General features: G+C 44.5%; 2 protein-coding genes across 2 annotated transcripts in view; one reads left to right on the forward strand and one right to left on the reverse strand.

Annotated features, from left to right (window-relative positions):
- Window positions 1–18,883, reverse strand: part of iqgap2 (IQ motif containing GTPase activating protein 2) — a 65,578-nt gene that overhangs the window by 16,847 nt on the left and 29,848 nt on the right. Inside the window, exons 5-22 of the mRNA XM_083644259.1 lie at window positions 17,196–17,272; window positions 14,318–14,385; window positions 13,731–13,844; window positions 13,401–13,579; window positions 11,878–11,965; window positions 11,507–11,670; window positions 10,986–11,073; window positions 10,554–10,717; window positions 9,554–9,714; window positions 8,761–8,885; window positions 8,369–8,532; window positions 4,265–4,355; window positions 3,924–4,091; window positions 3,021–3,163; window positions 2,465–2,635; window positions 498–581; window positions 304–375; window positions 79–148 (exon numbers count right to left, since the gene is read on the reverse strand). Of these exons, the coding sequence (XP_083500385.1) occupies window positions 79–148; window positions 304–375; window positions 498–581; window positions 2,465–2,635; window positions 3,021–3,163; window positions 3,924–4,091; window positions 4,265–4,355; window positions 8,369–8,532; window positions 8,761–8,885; window positions 9,554–9,714; window positions 10,554–10,717; window positions 10,986–11,073; window positions 11,507–11,670; window positions 11,878–11,965; window positions 13,401–13,579; window positions 13,731–13,844; window positions 14,318–14,385; window positions 17,196–17,272 (2,191 nt within the window). The remainder of the gene's footprint in view (window positions 1–78; window positions 149–303; window positions 376–497; window positions 582–2,464; window positions 2,636–3,020; window positions 3,164–3,923; window positions 4,092–4,264; window positions 4,356–8,368; window positions 8,533–8,760; window positions 8,886–9,553; window positions 9,715–10,553; window positions 10,718–10,985; window positions 11,074–11,506; window positions 11,671–11,877; window positions 11,966–13,400; window positions 13,580–13,730; window positions 13,845–14,317; window positions 14,386–17,195; window positions 17,273–18,883) is intronic.
- Window positions 5,598–8,301, forward strand: f2rl2 (coagulation factor II (thrombin) receptor-like 2; the record flags this gene model as incomplete). Its single annotated transcript, XM_083644655.1, has 3 exons — window positions 5,598–5,696; window positions 6,220–7,254; window positions 8,276–8,301. The coding sequence occupies exons 1-3, from the start codon at window positions 5,633–5,635 to the stop codon at window positions 8,299–8,301; spliced, it is 1,125 nt and encodes a 374-aa protein (XP_083500781.1). The 5' UTR covers window positions 5,598–5,632.

Below are 18,883 nucleotides of genomic sequence, written 5' to 3' on the forward strand. Positions count from 1 at the left end.
ATGTGTGTGTGTGTGTGTGTGTGTGTGTGTGTGTGTGTATGTGTGTGTGTGTGTGTGTGTGTGTGTGTGTGGACTCACTGAGTGTTCTGTAGTCGTCTCTGGCTTTGTTGGCCTTCAGGAAAGCCTGGATCTTCACGATGTCTTTCACCTGAACACACAGACAATGATGAGTGTCATACAACATGAATAAACCTTTATATAAAAGGTAAGATGAGTGTCATACAACATGAATAAACCTTTATATAAAAGGTTAAAACAAAAGGAGACTCCCCTGGGGGACGCTGAGAGAAACGTGTTACTCACATGATCTTTGAAATACTGCAATCTCTGATTGTATTTACTTCTTGCTTTCCACATTTTCACTAAGGACTGGATCTGAAAATGGAAGTGCTTTACATTAAGAACTTGATATAGTAGCTCTGTTAATATCAAGTTTGGTGCATAATGTACAATGTTTGGTACAGTGTAGAAATGCAATCCAAGATACAATTCATCACCTTGACAACAGAAGCAACATTGTCTTGCAGCAAATTAATTCGGTCTTTGTACGCCTTCCTCTGTATATACCCTTTCCAGCAAGCCTGCAACAAAAAAGACAAAATATGATACAAAATATGAAACATAATATCAAATGTGATCCAAGATTTGTGTGAAAACCAGCTCTAAGCTGGGTGTTTCACATCAGTAGTAACATAGCTGGGATGGCCTCCACATTATTTAAACAGTTCAGTTGACACTGACAGTATATAATTCTTCCGAAATGAGGTGCACCTCTGTTCTAAATAAATATGTCAAGAGTTTTAAAAGGTCATTTTCCGTCTGAAATTGTTATAATTAAAAGGAATCATCTAACAATAATGCACATTCTGAGTATATGCTTTTGCTCAGTCTGACATACGCAACTCTGTAAACGGCAAACATTTTGTAAATCTATCAAAGGTCAACATGGAAAGAATTCTTGCCAACCACTAGGACAGCGATCCCCAAAGTCCGGACTCCGGTCCGCATCCGGACCCAGACGCCGTCCTATCCGGACCGAGCCCTATAACCTACAAATCATTGTATTGAGAATTGTTACATTTCACCGGGCTTTTCTTTTTTAACCGGCACATGCTTTTCTACCCTTTACGGTACTGGTTTAATCTGCCAGGAAGCTCACAGACCAATGCATGCGCTGTAAATCATCACACGTGATGCTACTCAGCCAATCAAATATCCGATTAGATTCTGCCTGTTCCAGTCGGTTCCAGTGCGAGAGAGTGTCTGACACACTGACGGAGTAGAGGCGCAAGACTCTGAGAAACGTGAGAGATAGAAGTCATTTCACATGACGTGCTCAAAAGAAACGAGTACACCGCAAAAACAAAGATTTTGTTTTAATCCGGAGCAGGCAGACTCTTACATGTTCATTCATTGTTCTCACGGGCAGCTCAAAACCAGGCAGTATGTCTCATGTGAAGTGCGATGCGATCCTAACCTGTCTATGAAAGCGCCACACGAGCAAACACACTCAAATCCAGACTGAGGGCACACTCACACATTCACTGCCCAACGGCATGTGACGTTTGCATTGCGAACGATCGATAGACAGACAGACAGACAGACAGACAGACAGACAGACAGACAGACAGACAGACAGGCAGATAGATAGACAGATAGATAGACAGATAGATAGATAGATAGATAGATAGATAGATAGATAAATAGACAGATAGGGAGCTCACTTCTCTCAAAAGAAAAGGTGGAGTTAAGGGAAGAAAAGAAGATTTTCTTTCTCAAATTAAAACACTTTTAAGATGCACATTTTCCCAAAGCACTCTGTTGTATGTTATTTTTAAATGCAGCCATTATTTTACTTGAAATGAGAAAAGAACATGTATTTATTATTAGTGTAGGCTAGTTATTTATAATTAATCCAGTTAAATATGAAAACTAAATAAACATTGTTGATGTTTATTTTGATTTAACAGTCAGTCGTTGACTACATACAGACATTGTACCATTAGGCTACTGCAATCATTGAAGTAGCCTAAGTTCAATGGCACTGAATCATAACGCAAGCTACGTTACAATGTTCCGGACCTTTGCTTGAGGACATTTTCTCTAACTGGACCTCTAGGAATTTTAATTGAGTGCCCCTGCACTAGGACATCTGCATTAGCATGAGGACATTGTATCTTTAATCTTCAATACAGTATATACAGTGAGTATATACATTTGTTTTTCCTGTATTGCTATCTGCACACTATTCATCATTCATTCAGTCCCTTTACTTTAACAGGTAGATTATTGAGAAGTACGAGAACACGTTCTCTTTTACAATGACAACCTGGATATGTATGCTATTCTCTATTGCAGCAATGGCCCAAATTCCCTTCAGGGATCAATAAAGTTAATCTGATCTCATTTCTTAGGTGCCGACCAGTATTCACAGCTCATATTTTGCAGTGGTGCCATACAGTACCTGCAGTTTGACCACGTGCGGTTCTTGTTGCCGTAAATACTCCATCCTCTGGCCGTGCACCTTCCTGACCAGGTACCCTCTGATCCGAGCCTGCAGCTGCACCACCAGGGACTCGTTTGCCAACCATAACTGCTCCCTGTTATACTCTGCCGTCACACCGCTGACCACATTCTAAAAGGAACAAAGCACGTTCAAGGTTCTTTAGGTTGAAACAACGGTATTGAGGTCTGTGATACAAGGAGGTGGGGCCACACTGATCCGTCAGAAAATGGAAAAAGTTCAACTTGATTGAACTTTGGCTGTCAAAACGGATAGAGACGGCCAGCTCTCATTGAAAATAACGTGCATGGACAGACTGTTTCAGTGTGGCCGCATTCAATTATTAGAATATAAAAATGAGATTATAAAAATCATCAAATGAATAGTCACTGAATCCATTAATATATCATCAATAAAATCAATGATATCATGTGTTAGTATGGTAACATATTTTCTATACTACACTGTGGAGTGGGTACACTGAATATTCAGACACATACAGTACAGTGGGGCGTACCTGGATTTCCTCTTTACTGAGCTGGCCACCATGGTGTTCAAACCCCTCTGGCTCCTCCCAGGTGCCCTCTCCAGTCTCCAGGTTGTAGTAGTAGTCATACCGGTCCTTGATCCGGTGTCTCACCCACACACTCTCACTGCTGCCTGGGAGAGAGCAGAAAGTCACCCTTTAAATCTTTGTTTGTTCAGCCACTGTGTGAGGGGAGGCGGTCGTGTCATTTTTATTTAACCAGATCAAAACAATTGAGATATAAAATCTCTTTTACAATTGTGACCTGGCCAACTGTGACAAGGCAGGGAAGTTGGTACGTAAGAAACAAAACAATAATACAAACCACAATACAATAAAAAGAGTAAAACAAAGACTATCATCTACATATCAGAAGTGTATATTCTAAAATTGCAATAAAAGGCCCTCTGCAAATCTCAATTTGCAGAAGGGATGACACGCAACAGAGTGTCAAAGGTGCTGTTCCAAACAACTGTCAACCGCAACAATCACAGTCACAAAGCAAAAACTGTCATGTCACAATAGTGACAGGAAAACAAGAAAATACATCAGAAAGAAAGAACATGACAAAATAGTTATGGATTGCGACAAGAGCAGTTTGTGGTAACAACTTCAGATCTTTTCTGTTTAAAACTGGACAAAATGATGAGGGAGACTAATTCCAGATGAGTCCGCAGGTCGTTTAAAGACCAAGGGCCAAAATATAATAAACTCCTTTTTCTAGCCTCAGTCCGCACAGTTGCTACCTTAAAATGTAGGCAAGTGTTTGATCTGAGGATTGGATGGATTCACAATAAACCCTAAATCAGAATATCAGGAGACTTCTTTTCTAAATAGGCATCAGTCTCTCACGAATACAGCAGGCTGCATGGTGACTCGTGTAAATCAAGTTACCTGTCGTAGCACTATCTGTCTGTTTCTGGGCCAGGTCAGTCTGGTAGGTGTCAGCACATTCAGAGAGCACGGCCTTCAGTCCTGCAGTGGGAGCCTGCAGGGCCTGCAGTGTATTCTGGGAGTCCCCCTCGGCCACCACCCTGTTGATATCTGCTACTGCTCCAGCCACTGGTGCAATACAGAAGAGTTCAACCAATTAATCAGTTGTGAAAACTGCACATTAACAGTACAGTAACAAAAAGAGCGTTATATGAAAATGAACTGGAAACTAGAAGACCGTTGGGTTGGGTAGAAGTTGGGTTGTGGGGAAAGATATGAGTGCAGTTTAAATCTGTCCATACATATGAGAGCCTCCTCTTCCTCCTGATTGGCCGTATGTATGGCCTCTTGGATCTGATCCAACCACAAAACAGCAGACTCATCCCCAGAACTCTGCAATCATACAAAAACACACGGTCACTCCTTTTCTTTGCAGAATGTCAATATAAAACTGTACCACAGGCACGCAAAGCATTATTCACACAGTCACACAATGCCAACTTGATACCAGCTTGTGAAACATTTGAGTGCACTTTTAGTCTTAACAATATCACTGTTATCAATATTAGAGGTTAGAAAACCTTTCCAGTTATAGTATCCAAATTTGGATTGATTGTACAGATTTTTGTACAGTATATTCAACAAAGCCCAGGTAGAGTGTTTTGTGCTACATTGTAACACAGATTGCCAAGACTACGGTACATAAGCTGGTGCTAACAGGGCAACAGCAAATACAGCAGGCATTACCATTTCCTCTGAGGTAAGTCAAAGTCAAAGACTGACTGCACCAACAGTGCTTAAAAAAGTATAGAATAAAAATACAAAGATAGTAGTATTGATTAAAGTACTTAAAAACAAAAGAACAAGACAATCACGCAACAACCACAAGGAATGGTTATTTATCACAAGAAATGTTTGTTTAGCCTGATGAGTGTTCTCAGGCTAATTTTAGCAGTTGGTGCTAGGCTGTGTTCCTTCCTGCCCACAGGAAAGAGACCACAGGAAATAGACTCAACAGACTAAAAGCAGCTTCTTAGCCTGAATCTATTTCTAGCCATTTCATAATATAGTATCCTAAGGATTGCATATTACAATACAAAGCAAATACAGAAGGTGACAATGTTAAAATTAATATTACAACAATCCTTAAATTCCATAACCAGTCTGACAAACACTATTGCTAACAAACAAATTACCATATAACAAAACAAGGCACAATGAGAGATGAACATATTAATTTTAGCAACAAAAGATGGGTTTTACAGACACCCATACCTAGTCAATAATAAAATGAATGATATTGTAATAGTACAGTAATTGATGTAAATAGTTGACAGAAGCATTAGAGCAGTCTCCTCCCACTCCAGTGAGTCAGTGTACAGTAGCTGGCAGGAGGCAGACACAGACAGGGGGAATTCTGTTTTCAAGCTTAGACAGGAAAAGCACTCCCAGTGCTGTAGGCACATGCAAGCGCTCGCGTATTAAAGTAACGGGAAACACAGCTTGAGAGCACACACCGTTATCAGAGACGGGTTTTACAGAAATGCAAACCGGCAAACTTCATCAATGGAAAAATCCTACAGTTGCTGAAGTAACTTAAAAGACGAACCACAGAAGAGTGTGAAGTCAAGGAAGCTGTAACAATATCAGGATCGTGACTGGAAAGTGATATGGCCAACCTTCTGCCTGGACTACTGGCCTGTCTGATGGCACTACAGACGCTTCAGGACAGTGGTAAGTCCATTCAAATACATCATCACACTTCACAGAAAGGGTTGTTGAATTTTTTAGTCTGGGGCCGAGATGTGAGATATTTTGTATCTTCTTAAAAACATCTTGCTACTTATGTCATGTGTGTGCACACACCAGTAATAGGTTCAGGACGACCCATTTTGGATTCAACTTTCAGATACAAAAACCAGGCTTAACTGGATTTTGGCACAATCTAAAAACAAGACAGAATCATGTCAGATTAATGTCATTGTTTGAATATGTATGAGACTCTTTGTCATGACGGGCAGGTCTGTTTACATTTCAAAAACAAAACAGCCTCCGGTGTGCGGACTTCTCTCCTTTGTGCACATTTCACAATAGACAGAATCATTGCCCACAATGTTTGGAGTCCTTTGTAAATGTTTTTGAAATGTGTAATTTGACAATTACATTCATGAAAAAGTAATGTTTCTTTTCACAATAATTATCGTTTCTTTTGACAATAACTTTTTCAAACACATTTTTCTGATCTTCCAACAAACAGGAAAGAGTGCCAAAATCAAAACAAATGTTACATCCGTTTTGACACCCAAAACGTTCCGTGGGAAGTACATCTCCAGCCACACAAACCAGCTGCTGCTACATCTCAGCACAGATCCCCCCCAGCTTCACGTGAGCCCGCAGGACCCAGCGACAGCCTACACCACAGGAGTCCTCAGCACCCGGGTCCTTCCCATATCCTACACGCTGGCCATGGTGGTGGGCATCCCGTCCAATGCCTACATCCTGGCCTTGCTGAGACTCAGGAGGAGGTCCTGGTCCACCGCAGTGCCTTACCTGAGTCTGGCCTTTTCAGACCTGCTGCTCCTGCTCTCCCTGGGACTGCGGGTCCACTACCACCTCAACGGAAACAACTGGATATTCGGGGAAATCGCCTGCCGCGCCGTCACCGCCTGTTTCTATGGCAACGTCTACTGCTCGGCCCTGACTATTGCGTGCATCAGTCTGAAGCGCTACCTGGCTGTGGTCAGGCCATTCCTGTACAGGACGCTGCCCAAGACTACAGTGGCAGTGGGGACGTGCCTGGGCGTGTGGGTCCTGTTTGGGGCCGCTGTGGTGCCCGAGCTCCTCGTCAGACAGAGCTACGAGGTGCCGGAGCTGGGAGTCACCACCTGCCATGATGTACTTCCCCTGGGAGAAAGCTCCCACGCCCTGCTGGTGCCATACCGGCTGATACTGGTTTGTCTGGGTTTCATAGTGCCTTTCCTGGTTTGCATCTGTGCTCACGTGGCGGTGGTGTACCACCTGGGGCGATCTGGCTGCAACTGGGCACCTTTTGTCAGGGTCAGCTCCCTGGTCTTCCTCATCTTCGCCGTGTGTTTTTCGCCCAGTGGCATCCTGCACATCGCCCACTATGTCCGTCTGTTTTCCGGCGGGGACGACAGACTGTACGGATATTACAGACTGGCTGTGTGTCTGTGCTGCTTCCACAGCTGTCTGGATCCCTTCCTGTGCATGCTCATGTCAAAGACCGTCGCCTCCAAACTGCAATTCATCTCCCTCAGCGGGACACCTCCACGTGAGACTGGATGTGTGCACGTTTGTGCACATAATGCTGTAAACACCTCATTGAACCCATTGGAACACAGCAAGGATGCACAGGCCGAGGAACAAAGTTAAAACAGAACATTGTTCCATGTTGACTATTTGTTCCTGAATAACAGTCTCTGTGGGCGGCTGTGGCTCAGGAGGTACAGTAGAGCGCGTCGTCCACTAACCAGAAGGTCGGTGGTCCTTGGGCAAGACACTGAACCACAAATTGCTCCCGATGGCTGTGCCAGCACCCTGCGTGATGGCAGCTGGCTGCCTTCGGTGTGCGAATGGGTGAATGTAGGCACATTGTAAAGCACTTTGGATAAAAGCGCTATATAAATGCAGTCCATTTACCATTTTACCATCTGTGGTTAGTCAGTTTTCACGTCTTTGTGCAGTTTCAGGAAATAAATATCCAGACTGTGTGCAACAAGCCTATCATGGCAGAACTATCAAATCTCAGACTGGGTGATTGTTTGTCGAGTGACACACTGGTGGAGTATGGAGAGACCATGATAATCTACCAGCTACAATTTTTTCTTGTTCAATAAAAATTTAAACCACGTTTACTCTCTTCAACAAGAGTATTTCATCAACGTGCTCGACCTTTTGCCAACATAAAAATTGATTTTGGTAAACTGAAGTTCAGAGCAGTTACAGGCTACTAATGTTCCATCATTCCAGACCGATGTGTTTCAACATCATTGCATTAATTGCCCTGTCTCTACTCCCTGAATAAACCCCCAATCATGAGAGAGTATAGACAGAATGTAATAAACAAAAACATAAATAAAAGGTCAACAATAGGAATCAAGATTTATAATATAGAAATGTAAAATAGAGCCATATCAGGGATGGCGGGCTGCTCTGCAGTTCCTCTGACAAAATTACAGATAAAGTTAAAACATTCCAGTGCTCTAATCAGCCATAAAAAAAATATTTGCATATTTTGCACCTTGAGGGTGTGGGAGGTGCAAGCCATACATTTTCTATCTCCATCTCTACAGATCAGATCCTGACTGAGCAGATCTAGTGGGCCAGTAACTGGCAGAGATCTCTACAGAGCAGACCCTGACTGAACAGATCTAGTGGGCCAGTACCTGGCAGAGGAGCAGCTTGGTGTGCAGCAGGACATCATGGTAGTGTTTGGCTGTAGCTGGGTTCACGCCTGTCAGCTTGGCTGTAGGGAGCAGCAGTGCTGCAAGTGTCTGCCGATGATCTTCTGAGTTTAGCGCCTCGTTGATCTCAGCTATAGCTATGATGCCTGGAAGTAGAGACAGGATTTCTTTTATAACTTGATCTGGCAATGAGTTTTATTTTTAGCATAATGATTTTTTTTTGCTTTATAATTTACGACCATAGTTGCACAAGGTTTCAAAATGTCTGCGTAAAAGCTTTCCTGATTGATTTTCTATACAATAGTCTCTAGCACAGGGCTAGGTCCAAACTTCACTATGTAAAACGTAACCAAAAGTCTGCAAGGCTTTCTTACGTTCATGTTCTTCATGGACCTCAACGTTGACCGTGTCGATGCACTTCTGAACATCGTTCCAGGTGAGGAACTCCTGGCCCTGGGTGAGGGTCTCGGCCCGCAGCTTAATGAGAGTGTCAGCGTACCTGAGGGAGAAAAGCATGGAGAGGCAGGGTGGGAATTTCATCATTTTAGGGGCAAGGCCATCTGGCCTTCGGCGTCTCAATTTTTTTTTAGGGCACAAGGCCACATGCCAGGGCACAAAGGTAATTGCTCTATTGACATTGTGTAGAGCGTTTTTTCTAAAATGTGTGTTAAAATGAGCCACTTACACATCCTTTGCACAGGGAAGGCTATTATTATACTGAGACCACTGACACTTTTAAAGCAACTGACAGTAGCAGGGCGGTAGCAGGGCACTGCCAGGGTGGCCTTAGGGATCTCAGGGCAACATTTTGTGACATTAAATAAAATACTAGTCCGACAGGGATGAGAAACCTGCAGTAGAGGGGTGATCAGCAATGTGATGTCACACATAGTGCAGTGGACAGCTGAGTTGTAATGGCACCTACAATCATCATACTATAATACTGATATGATGGTATTATAGAAAATACACATCAATACTAAAAACATTGGGTTAGAATTTTAGTGGGGTTAAGTTATAGTACCCCATACAGTATTGTATTTATTTGATAAAGAGGTTTCAGTGGTCTTATTTTTTTGCAGCTACAGTAATGTCCATGAACTCCCAATGTCACATTAGATTTGTGTGTGTGTCAGCAGCCCGCTACCTGTCCCCCAGCTGTCTTACCTGTTGAGGTTGTCCTGGTCCATGTTGGTGAAGCCCAGAGGGGAGTCTGTTAGTTGCTCGATGACGGCCTGAGGGTCTTTGGTGTCCAGGACCTCGTTCAGCACGGCTACAGCAGACAGCATCTCCACAGCCACACTTAGCTCCTCGTGGCTCAGGCCCGACTGACAAACACAACCGAGTCTGAGTTACAAACATCAAGTGGCATTTAAGTAGAATGTCTAGCATAGACTTTCCCCCGATACCTCTACTCTAAAGTTCTCAATGTCAGCCCGAACCCGACGGGTACCGTCGGGTCCTGCTCAGCCCGACGGGTTTGGGTCGGCACGGGCTGAGATTTGATCTTAATTGGCCGGGTCGGGCAGAGCTCGGGCTGGGAAAATATATAGCCTATATATATTTAGGACTATAATACGCTATTTAGCTACACACAGAGACTGCACAGTGGTGCTCATGTTTGAGTCAAATAATCATTAATTATCTTTTCTTAATTATGTTAAATGTAGTTATTAATTTTTATTATTATCTATCATTTGCTGAGCTGTTCTGCTATGGCAGGATGCTTAATTGCTTGCGGCGGGGGCAGGGATTTAATGAGGTGACATGACTTCACTGATAAGAATGAAAGTGAAAGTTGCTGTGTGAGTGAAGAAGACCACCTGACAAAATGGATGCTAAGACAATAAAGAAAACGTTAGACAAAGGGGAACACACCCTGGAGCGTCGGGAGGGGAGAAGAAGTTTAGTCAGAAGTCTGGAAAACTCTTGATGCTGTGGTGGACGAAGACGGCGAGGCAGTAGTGTAAAAAAAAAGCTGATAAAGAAAACGTGTGCAGATCTAATGAAATTCCACTTCAAAGAGAGCGGCATCACTCAGCGCGGCTCTCAGTACGCTGCGTCATTATGCACGCAGCAGTGAGTGGAGATGCAGCGGAGAGAGCCCGAAAAGTGTGTGTGTGTGTGCGTGTGTGTGTGTGTGTGCGTGCGTGTGCGTGTGTCTCACCCGCCCCCCTTGCAGCTGTAAACTGAAAAGCTCAGCCTGGTAGAGGTTGGCAGCGGTTTGGTAGACAATAGGTAGTTGGGCTTCTGGGTTGATCAGCTCCTCCACTGTCTCCGCTGCATTGCCAAGACGAATGGCTGCATTGATGGCTGCCACTGCCTCCAGCTCTGAACAGGACAATTATTGTTAGTCATCGCATGTTGATTACCTGAGTCCAGTTTCCCAAAGGCACCTTAGTATAGAAATTATATTATTTCTCCCCTGACTTATAGTGAAGCAAGGAGGACTTCAGTGCTGAAATGCTTTTGGAAAACCCAGCTCCAGTATTGATGATGAATAAAGTGCTTGTGGTGGACAGACAGACACTGATGCTTTCTGGGCTTTTCAACTGGCGAGTAATCGCTGCTAGAAAACGTTCAACAAAAAGCTGCTTACTTCGTTTCTCTGCCTCAGAAACATCGTTACAGGAGGTGACAACTCTCTGGATCTCCTCTCTCTCCACGAACACGGCCTTCCCTCCATCCTGCAGCACAGAGAGCACAGCATGCTTATTCAACATGCTCCAATGAGTCTTACAGTCTGCTCCCAAGTTCCCATTTGACAAAGGCTTTTACCTTATTAAGAAAAATCCTACTGGTGTGTATTGTGATTCTATTCTCTCTAGGAATGTTTGATGATGATTTCTCTGTCTTGCCATATATTCATATATGATTCACATGTATCCTGGCTTGTAAGCATACATCAGCTAGCCTAGCCATTCCTAACGCCAGTCCTCAGGACCCAGAGTACTGCTACTTTTCATTCTAGCCATCCGACTGGGACTGATTTAGACCTGGGATGCCAGGTGAATGAAATCAACTACCCGGTAGGAGGAAAAAGACAAAATGTCAGTACTCTGGCCTCTGGGTCCCAAGGACTGGATTTGGAAACCACTGGGGGAACCTGCTCCCATTTACCTTGGCTTTATGCTGGCAGTAGGTGGTGAAGTGTTCCAAGTACCAGTGGCTGTTTGCCTCGTGAACACTAAACAGGGCCAGGGCCTCCAGCCTCAGCCCAGCCAGCAGAGCAGCCTCGTCCTGGGCAGACACCGCTTCATTCACCTGCCTCACTGCTGTCTGGACTGGGGACGGGGCAAATAGAGACAGAGGTCATTCAGGGATCCTGTGGTCTGAGCTACAGTATATGCAGTAGTTCATTGGGTAAGGCGTGACAACAACACTGCACGGGTTAGGGGTTATTATTCATGCAAACATGTAGGCAAATGTTAGATGGAGGAGATTAAAAAAGTGTGAGAGGTCAAATGGGGTGAGAGTGAGACACTGCTTACTGTTGACTCTGTCGACGCAGCCCTGGATCTCCTGCTGAGTCAGTAGCTCCTCATAGATCTCCCTTTCCTCTGTAGCAATAGAGGAGCGCTAGGTAGGGAGAGACAGGGTGGAATGAAATGCACGGAAATGAAATTTTATTTTTACATGTTCACATTGATTTTTTTATTCATACTGATGAAGCTAAATTTTGACATATCACATCTCAGACATTATAGGGACGGCTCATGTTTGTACAGTATGTGTAAGGAGAATGGGGAGGCGAGATGCCGGAAGGTGCGGAGGGCCAATGTTTGGTGAAGTTAAGCTGACGCTGCAACCGCCGGAATGTGCTGGCAAGGCCTGCACTGTGAGTCAGAGAGGTGGCCACTGCTCTCCACCTCAGGCCTGCGCTGTGAGTCAAGAGAGGTGGCCACTGCTCTCCACCTCAGGCCTGCACTGTGAGTCAAGAGAGGTGGCCACTGCTCTCCACCTCAGGCCTGTGCTGTGAGTCAGAGAGGTGGCCACTGCTCTCCACCTCAGGCCTGCACTGTGAGTCAAGAGAGGTGGCCACTGCTCTCCACCTCAGGCCTGTGCTGTGAGTCAGAGAGGTGGCCACTGCTCTCCACCTCAGGCCTGTGCTGTGTGTCAGAGAGGTGGCCACTGCTCTCCACCTCAGGCCTGCACTGTGAGTCAAGAGAGGTGGCCACTGCTCTCCACCTCAGGCCTGCACTGTGAGTCAAGAGAGGTGGCCACTGCTCTCCACCTCAGGCCTGCGCTGTGAGTCAAGAGAGGTGGCCACTGCTCTCCACCTCAGGCCTGTGCTGTGAGTCAAGAGAGGTGGCCACTGCTCTCCACCTCAGGCCTGCGCTGTGAGTCAAGAGAGGTGGCCACTGCTCTCCACCTCAGGCCTGCGCTGTGAGTCAAGAGAGGTGGCCACTGCTCTCCACCTCAGGCCTGCTCTGAGTCAAGAGAGATGGCCACTGCTCTCCACCTCAGGCCTGCGCTGTGAGTCAAGAGAGGTGGCCACTGCTCTCCACCTCAGGCCTGCGCTGTGAGTCAAGAGAGGTGGCCACTGCTCTCCACCTCAGGCCTGTGCTGTGAGTCAGAGAGGCGGCCACTGCTCTCCACCTCAGGCCTGCACTGTGAGACAGAGAGGTGGCCACTGCTCTCCACCTCAGGCCTGTGCTGTGAGTCAAGAGAGGTGGCTACTGCTCTCCACCTCAGCGCAGGGTGCCAGCTCACTTCATTAGCTGCCAGCACTAAACACTCCAGTCAGAAACATCTGTTCAGTGCAATGGTCAAGGACAGATTCTGTGGGTTGGTCAAACTTGATTCTCATCAAGTCTCAACTAGTGTAGGTTCTTCTACTTTCATAATTTCAATTCAGGGACTGAAGTACGGAATCGTTTCAACTTGAAACAGGAGTCAAATAAGAAAAGGAAAGATCACACGGGTGATGATCAAACATCTCACATTACACAAAGAATTAACAGCACTAAAAGTGTTGCCAGGGCACATAAGAGATTGTTATTAGGCTTCTCACTCTGCCTGAGGACTGGTCCTCCTTGCGAGCCTTGGCCCGGCTCAGCGTGTCCTGGTAGTCCTGGGCCAGAGCCTGCTGGGTGTTCCTCAGCATAGCGTTAGGATTCATCAGGGCGCCCATCGTCACAGACGCCTGACCCTTGTCGACTGCCTCATTGATGGCAATGACAGCAGCGTGCACTAAGGACAACAGAGTGTGTCAGAGTTAGATCATAGAAAGACTAGCTCCAAAATTCCATGATAGCTGCAGGCTGCCATGAAAACAAAATGACACTGCTTCTTGGCCATTCTGTGTGACTGTGAAGATACAGTGAGAGGTCAGAGGACTTACAGGCAGCCTCATCCACTGACAGCTCATTAGCCAGGATACCGCCAATCTTACTGAAGGCTGGCATCTGGATGCCATACTTCTCCAGCTCACTCCTCATGTTACTGATCTCCTCCTCTGCAAGACAGAAACATACACAGCTGTCAAGGAAGGTAATGGTGTTTAAACAGACTGCAAGATTTTTTTCCCCGAAGTCAAAAACCTTGCAGCTTGACAGATTGTCCACCTTAAGTTTTACTTGTAAGGGAATGGCTGCAGGGTGTGTTTATCTTGATCTGAAACGTTACTTAATTTGAACATCCAAACCCAATACAGGTTGCAAAACAAATCTCCAACACTCAAAATGAACATGCTTCAGAGTGTTTTATTATCGTTTTCAATTAAACCCAAACCAGACCAGTAATTACTCATCCTAGCAGCCCACACAAGGAGGCTACATCAGTATTTAGAGAAGCCCTCAGGCAGCTGTTATCCTACATTTTAAAAGGAAAAAGGTAATTACTTCAGTGCTTTCTCTTCTATTTATGAGGGAGCATTTTTCTCTGAACAGTGTTAGGCTATTCCAACTGGCTGATTTCCATCAGTGTTACCTGTGAAGGCCACTTTTCCCAGCAGGTCCTGGATCTGTGGTGCAATGCCCAGTTTGTACAAGTACAAGCTGAAATAAACCACACAGACCATTAGCATTATACGAGCAATGATTAGGATTCATAAAGCATCAATAAGCCTGTGACATGTTGTAGGGCTGGGCAGATATTATGAACACTGACTGATCTCATGATTGCGATTGCTTCTGAGGGCCATCTCCAATTCCCGCCTGTGTCACACACGACGACGTCACAAGGGGGCAGTGTTGGTCAAAACAACAGCACTAGTTGACAGGAGTCCACATGGCCAGTTACTCCACTGAACCCAGCACACAACTAGCAGGTGGCCGGAAACTTCATCAAACTTTCATCTGCCCGCAGGTATCTGACAAGTGGTCATGAATGATAGATATTTCAGGTCTGGCATCAGCACAACTATGAATGGCGAATTTGCACTAACTATGCTGCCCTTTGGCCCAAGTGTGTGTGCAAACATGAAATGCAGTCTGTCCTTGGGACACAGGCGGCGTTTCTATCACAATCTAAATGGAGCTTAGACAAAGCGTGAGGTTAAATGTGCTGACCACTGACTCTGTTCAGGAGATGCAAACACAGCAACAGCTGACTGATTAAAGGAGGAGGCTGATTACAAGCCACTAGGTTTACAGGCAATCAGCTGACTGGCTCTGAGCAACAGGCTTCTTTCCCATGGTGCCATCTGATTGCAGTCCACTTATTCCTCTTACTTCTACACAACACATCCAAACTCCTTTACCATTTTGTCAGAACACTATTTTAAAATTCACTTAGAAGCCTGTTGCCGTTCCATTGTGTTCCCTCTTCATTTTTTCCACTGGCCGGCATGTGATGCAGCATCCTCTCTCCCATGCCTCCATATGTGCGTGTGTTTCTCCTCTGGGCAGCAGAGGATTCACTGGGTCCTTGTGGGACTCAAGCCCGTGCTGACAGGAAGGAAGGAAGTGCACGCGCGTGCGTAAGGGGGGAAGGAAACCAATTCTCTCAGGGCCTGACCAAAACGTTACAGCAGAGAAAACAATCTAAACAGTTCACAATAATCACCACCTAAATCTGTGTTAGGCCAACGTGGTGACATTCAAGCCACCATCCTTACATGGCTTTCTTTGAAATCGTCACAGGAATTCACACGAGCCCCACACCGGAACAAGGGCGGAGGTCTTGAGGTGAGACTGCGGCTAAGGTGTGAGGATTTCAGCGTTAAAAAAAAAGAAAATGCGGACATGCTGACTATAGGTTAATATAAGCATATAAGTTAATGAGTGTGTGAGTGTTTACCTTGATCAGAATTGCAAAGGGTCTACAGATTACAGCTAATATAAAGCATTTTCCTGATTGACCAATCGATTCTCCAATTAACAAATTTGAAGTCTTGACATAGTAATCGGTAATCACACCTTTCAAAATAAATACACAAATGAACAAACTGTGCGGCTGCAACCTGAATGAATGACGAATGAATGACTAATTAGTGTAGTATTAAAGATAGTAAAGACACAGACCCACAGCCAATGCAGCGACTGAGAAGATGTGGACCTGCCACAACAGCAGCTGCTTTTAGCTCAGTGCACGCTGCTCTAAAATAAAGCCTTGAACTATTTCATCACAGATCAAGGTCATAAACGGTCTGTGCTTCAGAAGAAACACCTTCACTGCCTAAACGACAGGAAGTAGAAATGTAATTTCCCGGTTCCCGTTTCACATCAGTCTGGTGCTATTTCGGTTGTTGACATGAATGAAGGGTTGTGGATCTTAATGGATACCAGAAAGAGGCCATGCATGAAAAGCAGAGACACACAGAGAGGGGAAGAACAGCAACCAAAGAGGAAAGGGGACAAAATAGACTTTTTTTTTTTAAGAAGTGGAAGCAGTTGGTTCTCACACACTTATGTTTAATAAGGAATATGTTATTTGCACCTGTATGTCAAATACGCAGAATTTAAAATGTTTAAGCACGTCTAAAGTATGCACCCGACACGTGCACCTATGTGCAGTGAATATGCCACTGTCTCTGACTTGTCTTATCACTATACTGCCTTATGCTTGTTGTGTCTCTTGTGTTTTTGCACCCATATGCCCTGTTATATTTGTTATATTTGTACTATTTGCACTATGTTGTAAACGGAGTCCACAGCACAAGAATTTCACACGTGATACTTGTACCATGGAGTGACAATAAAAATCTTGAATCTTGAATCTTGAATCTTGAATGTTCCCAAATAAGTTCTGGCCTCTGCTCTGCAGTCTGAAGACGCTGCTGCTCAGTGCTCTGTGTGGATAACTGACAACCACTACCACTCTAAATGTATGACCTGCTCATCTGCCATAGCCATCTGGGGATAGGAAATGACTCTGGAATAGACAGGAAGTTACCTATCCATCACTGACAAGAGTAGGAGCAAACTGCCACTGCATACAGACAACATCTGCGCCTACGTTTACAGACAAATACAGCGAAGGCCTTATTGAATTAGCCACATTCATGACACGATAAATGAATCTCTCACGGTGTCCAATATCTCATATTTTAATTGGAAACAGCAGATGACAGCATGTGAGCTTCTTTAGCTTTGAGGTCATCGTTAACAATGGTGCTTTAAACCCACTTCATGGTCAGGTGTGGCCCTTTTAGGAGAAAGCACCTGGGTATGGAAAAGAGATTTCAATCTCAAGGGACTTCCTGGTTAAATAAAAAAAATGCTGCTATCGCACCAACTCAAAGACCATTAGACAAGTCTGCCATTTTGCTGTCAAAACTGAGAAAAGGATGCAGGTGGCAAAGGTTCAAGTTAAAGTAAAAAAAAAAAAAAAAAGGAAAGGAAATCCATCTGTCTTTTATTCTTACCTCAGTGCGTGTATGCAGTACACCACCTTGGGCATGTTTTTGCGATCGTACACATCTGTCGTTTCGGGATAGAATATCTGAAAGTAGAAACCACAGTACTGAAGGTATTAGTCACTCTGCTTTTATCAACGTCTCCTGACACTCGTTATTCTGCTGCAGCCACAGAGGAACGCACCATCCATCACAAGGATCCTTTCAAACGCCCGCATGTAGGCAGGCACATGGAAGGAGGGCTTCAGTGAGAAAACTGTCATTGCTCATGCTAAATATCCAGTTGTCCAGGGTGACTTTGGTTATGATTTTTTAAAACAAGCATCACACAAATATCGGCATAATGTGTCAAACGTAAAGCTTTTACCCGTGAAGATGTCGCACCGTGCACATCACCAGTTTTATGAGAACAGTTTGCAAAACACTGGGCCAAAAACTATTTTCAGCGGGAACTTACGTCATTCGTTACCATCTCTAATGTGCGATTGGTTTCTCACTTTACACCAGAATGACGCTCAAACGTTGTGGTTTTACTTGAAAATATGGAGTAATGGACAAGGTTAACAAAGTTATCCTAGTAGTGACTGTTCCTGAAAAGGCTATTCAGAAAAATGCCAATTAAGCTTAGTATATAAAAAGCTGTCCCAAAGGGCATGACAGAGATATTTAGGTATCAATTTTACCTCATTTTCCATTTCTAGTATCCTCCTCAGGGAGAGGCGTCTTTTGTGTCCACTCATAAAAGATGCATCTGGGTTAATCCCATTAGATTACCTGCCACACCCTTCATCACAATTTCACGTGTCAATGTTTACCGCCTTTCTTGGCACAGTGACAAGACTCATACAGGTGTGTCCAATGTGTGTATCTGCCTATCATACAATCCCAACTATAAGCAATTAAACAATCAAAATATGACTTCTTTTTGGCTTTAGACCGATATAATTTATACTTCTCATTAGGCCAAAGTACATAATGCCAGCCTTTAACTCAGCCTATTTTAGTTTTTATCTCTATGTGTTAATCATTTTAGAACCATTTCCATAGTGCTAGCCTATTTAGCCCCAAACGTCTGGTGATCACAAGTGCTGGGACAGATTGACTAAGTGAATAAAGGTCAAGTAAAGCGACCACAAATTTTGACCCATCATCACAAGACTCATTTTCCCTTTTTTCTCATTTGCCCCTGACGTTCTCTGCCAAGTCCTAAATTGCAGCTTCTTACATTACAGTGAGTGAAATCTTATCCCGCTGCCGTCTTGCTTGTAGGATGGACTCTACCCTGTAATATGAGCGAGTACGTACGTAGCGGCCCTGAGCCAGTGCACACACATGACAAAGCCCAGCGCTTTCAACAGCATGCCTCATTGTTGCAAAGGGTCACTCCAACAATGGGGATCTCCGTGGCTGATGGTTCTGATAAAACCCAGCAGGTAAAATAGCTCGGGATGTTGACATCAGCCCCTTATTACTTTTCATATACTGTAAAGCGATGTTGCAACAACTTTGGAGCATGGGCAGGTATGGGCATGTAATCCACATTGTACCCGTTTACTGTAGGAGTGAATCCATCTTACCACTGAGGGACAAGGGACAGTTTTCACTTGGCAAAGGACCTCAGAGGACGAAATCACCTTTTCATGACTTTGATGAAAACGCTCATTAATCTCTAAATGTGGTACAGACTGTAACAGCTG

This window comes from Poromitra crassiceps (genome assembly GCF_964638095.1).
Source record: "Poromitra crassiceps genome assembly, chromosome: 10".
NCBI lineage: Eukaryota > Metazoa > Chordata > Actinopteri > Beryciformes > Melamphaidae > Poromitra > Poromitra crassiceps.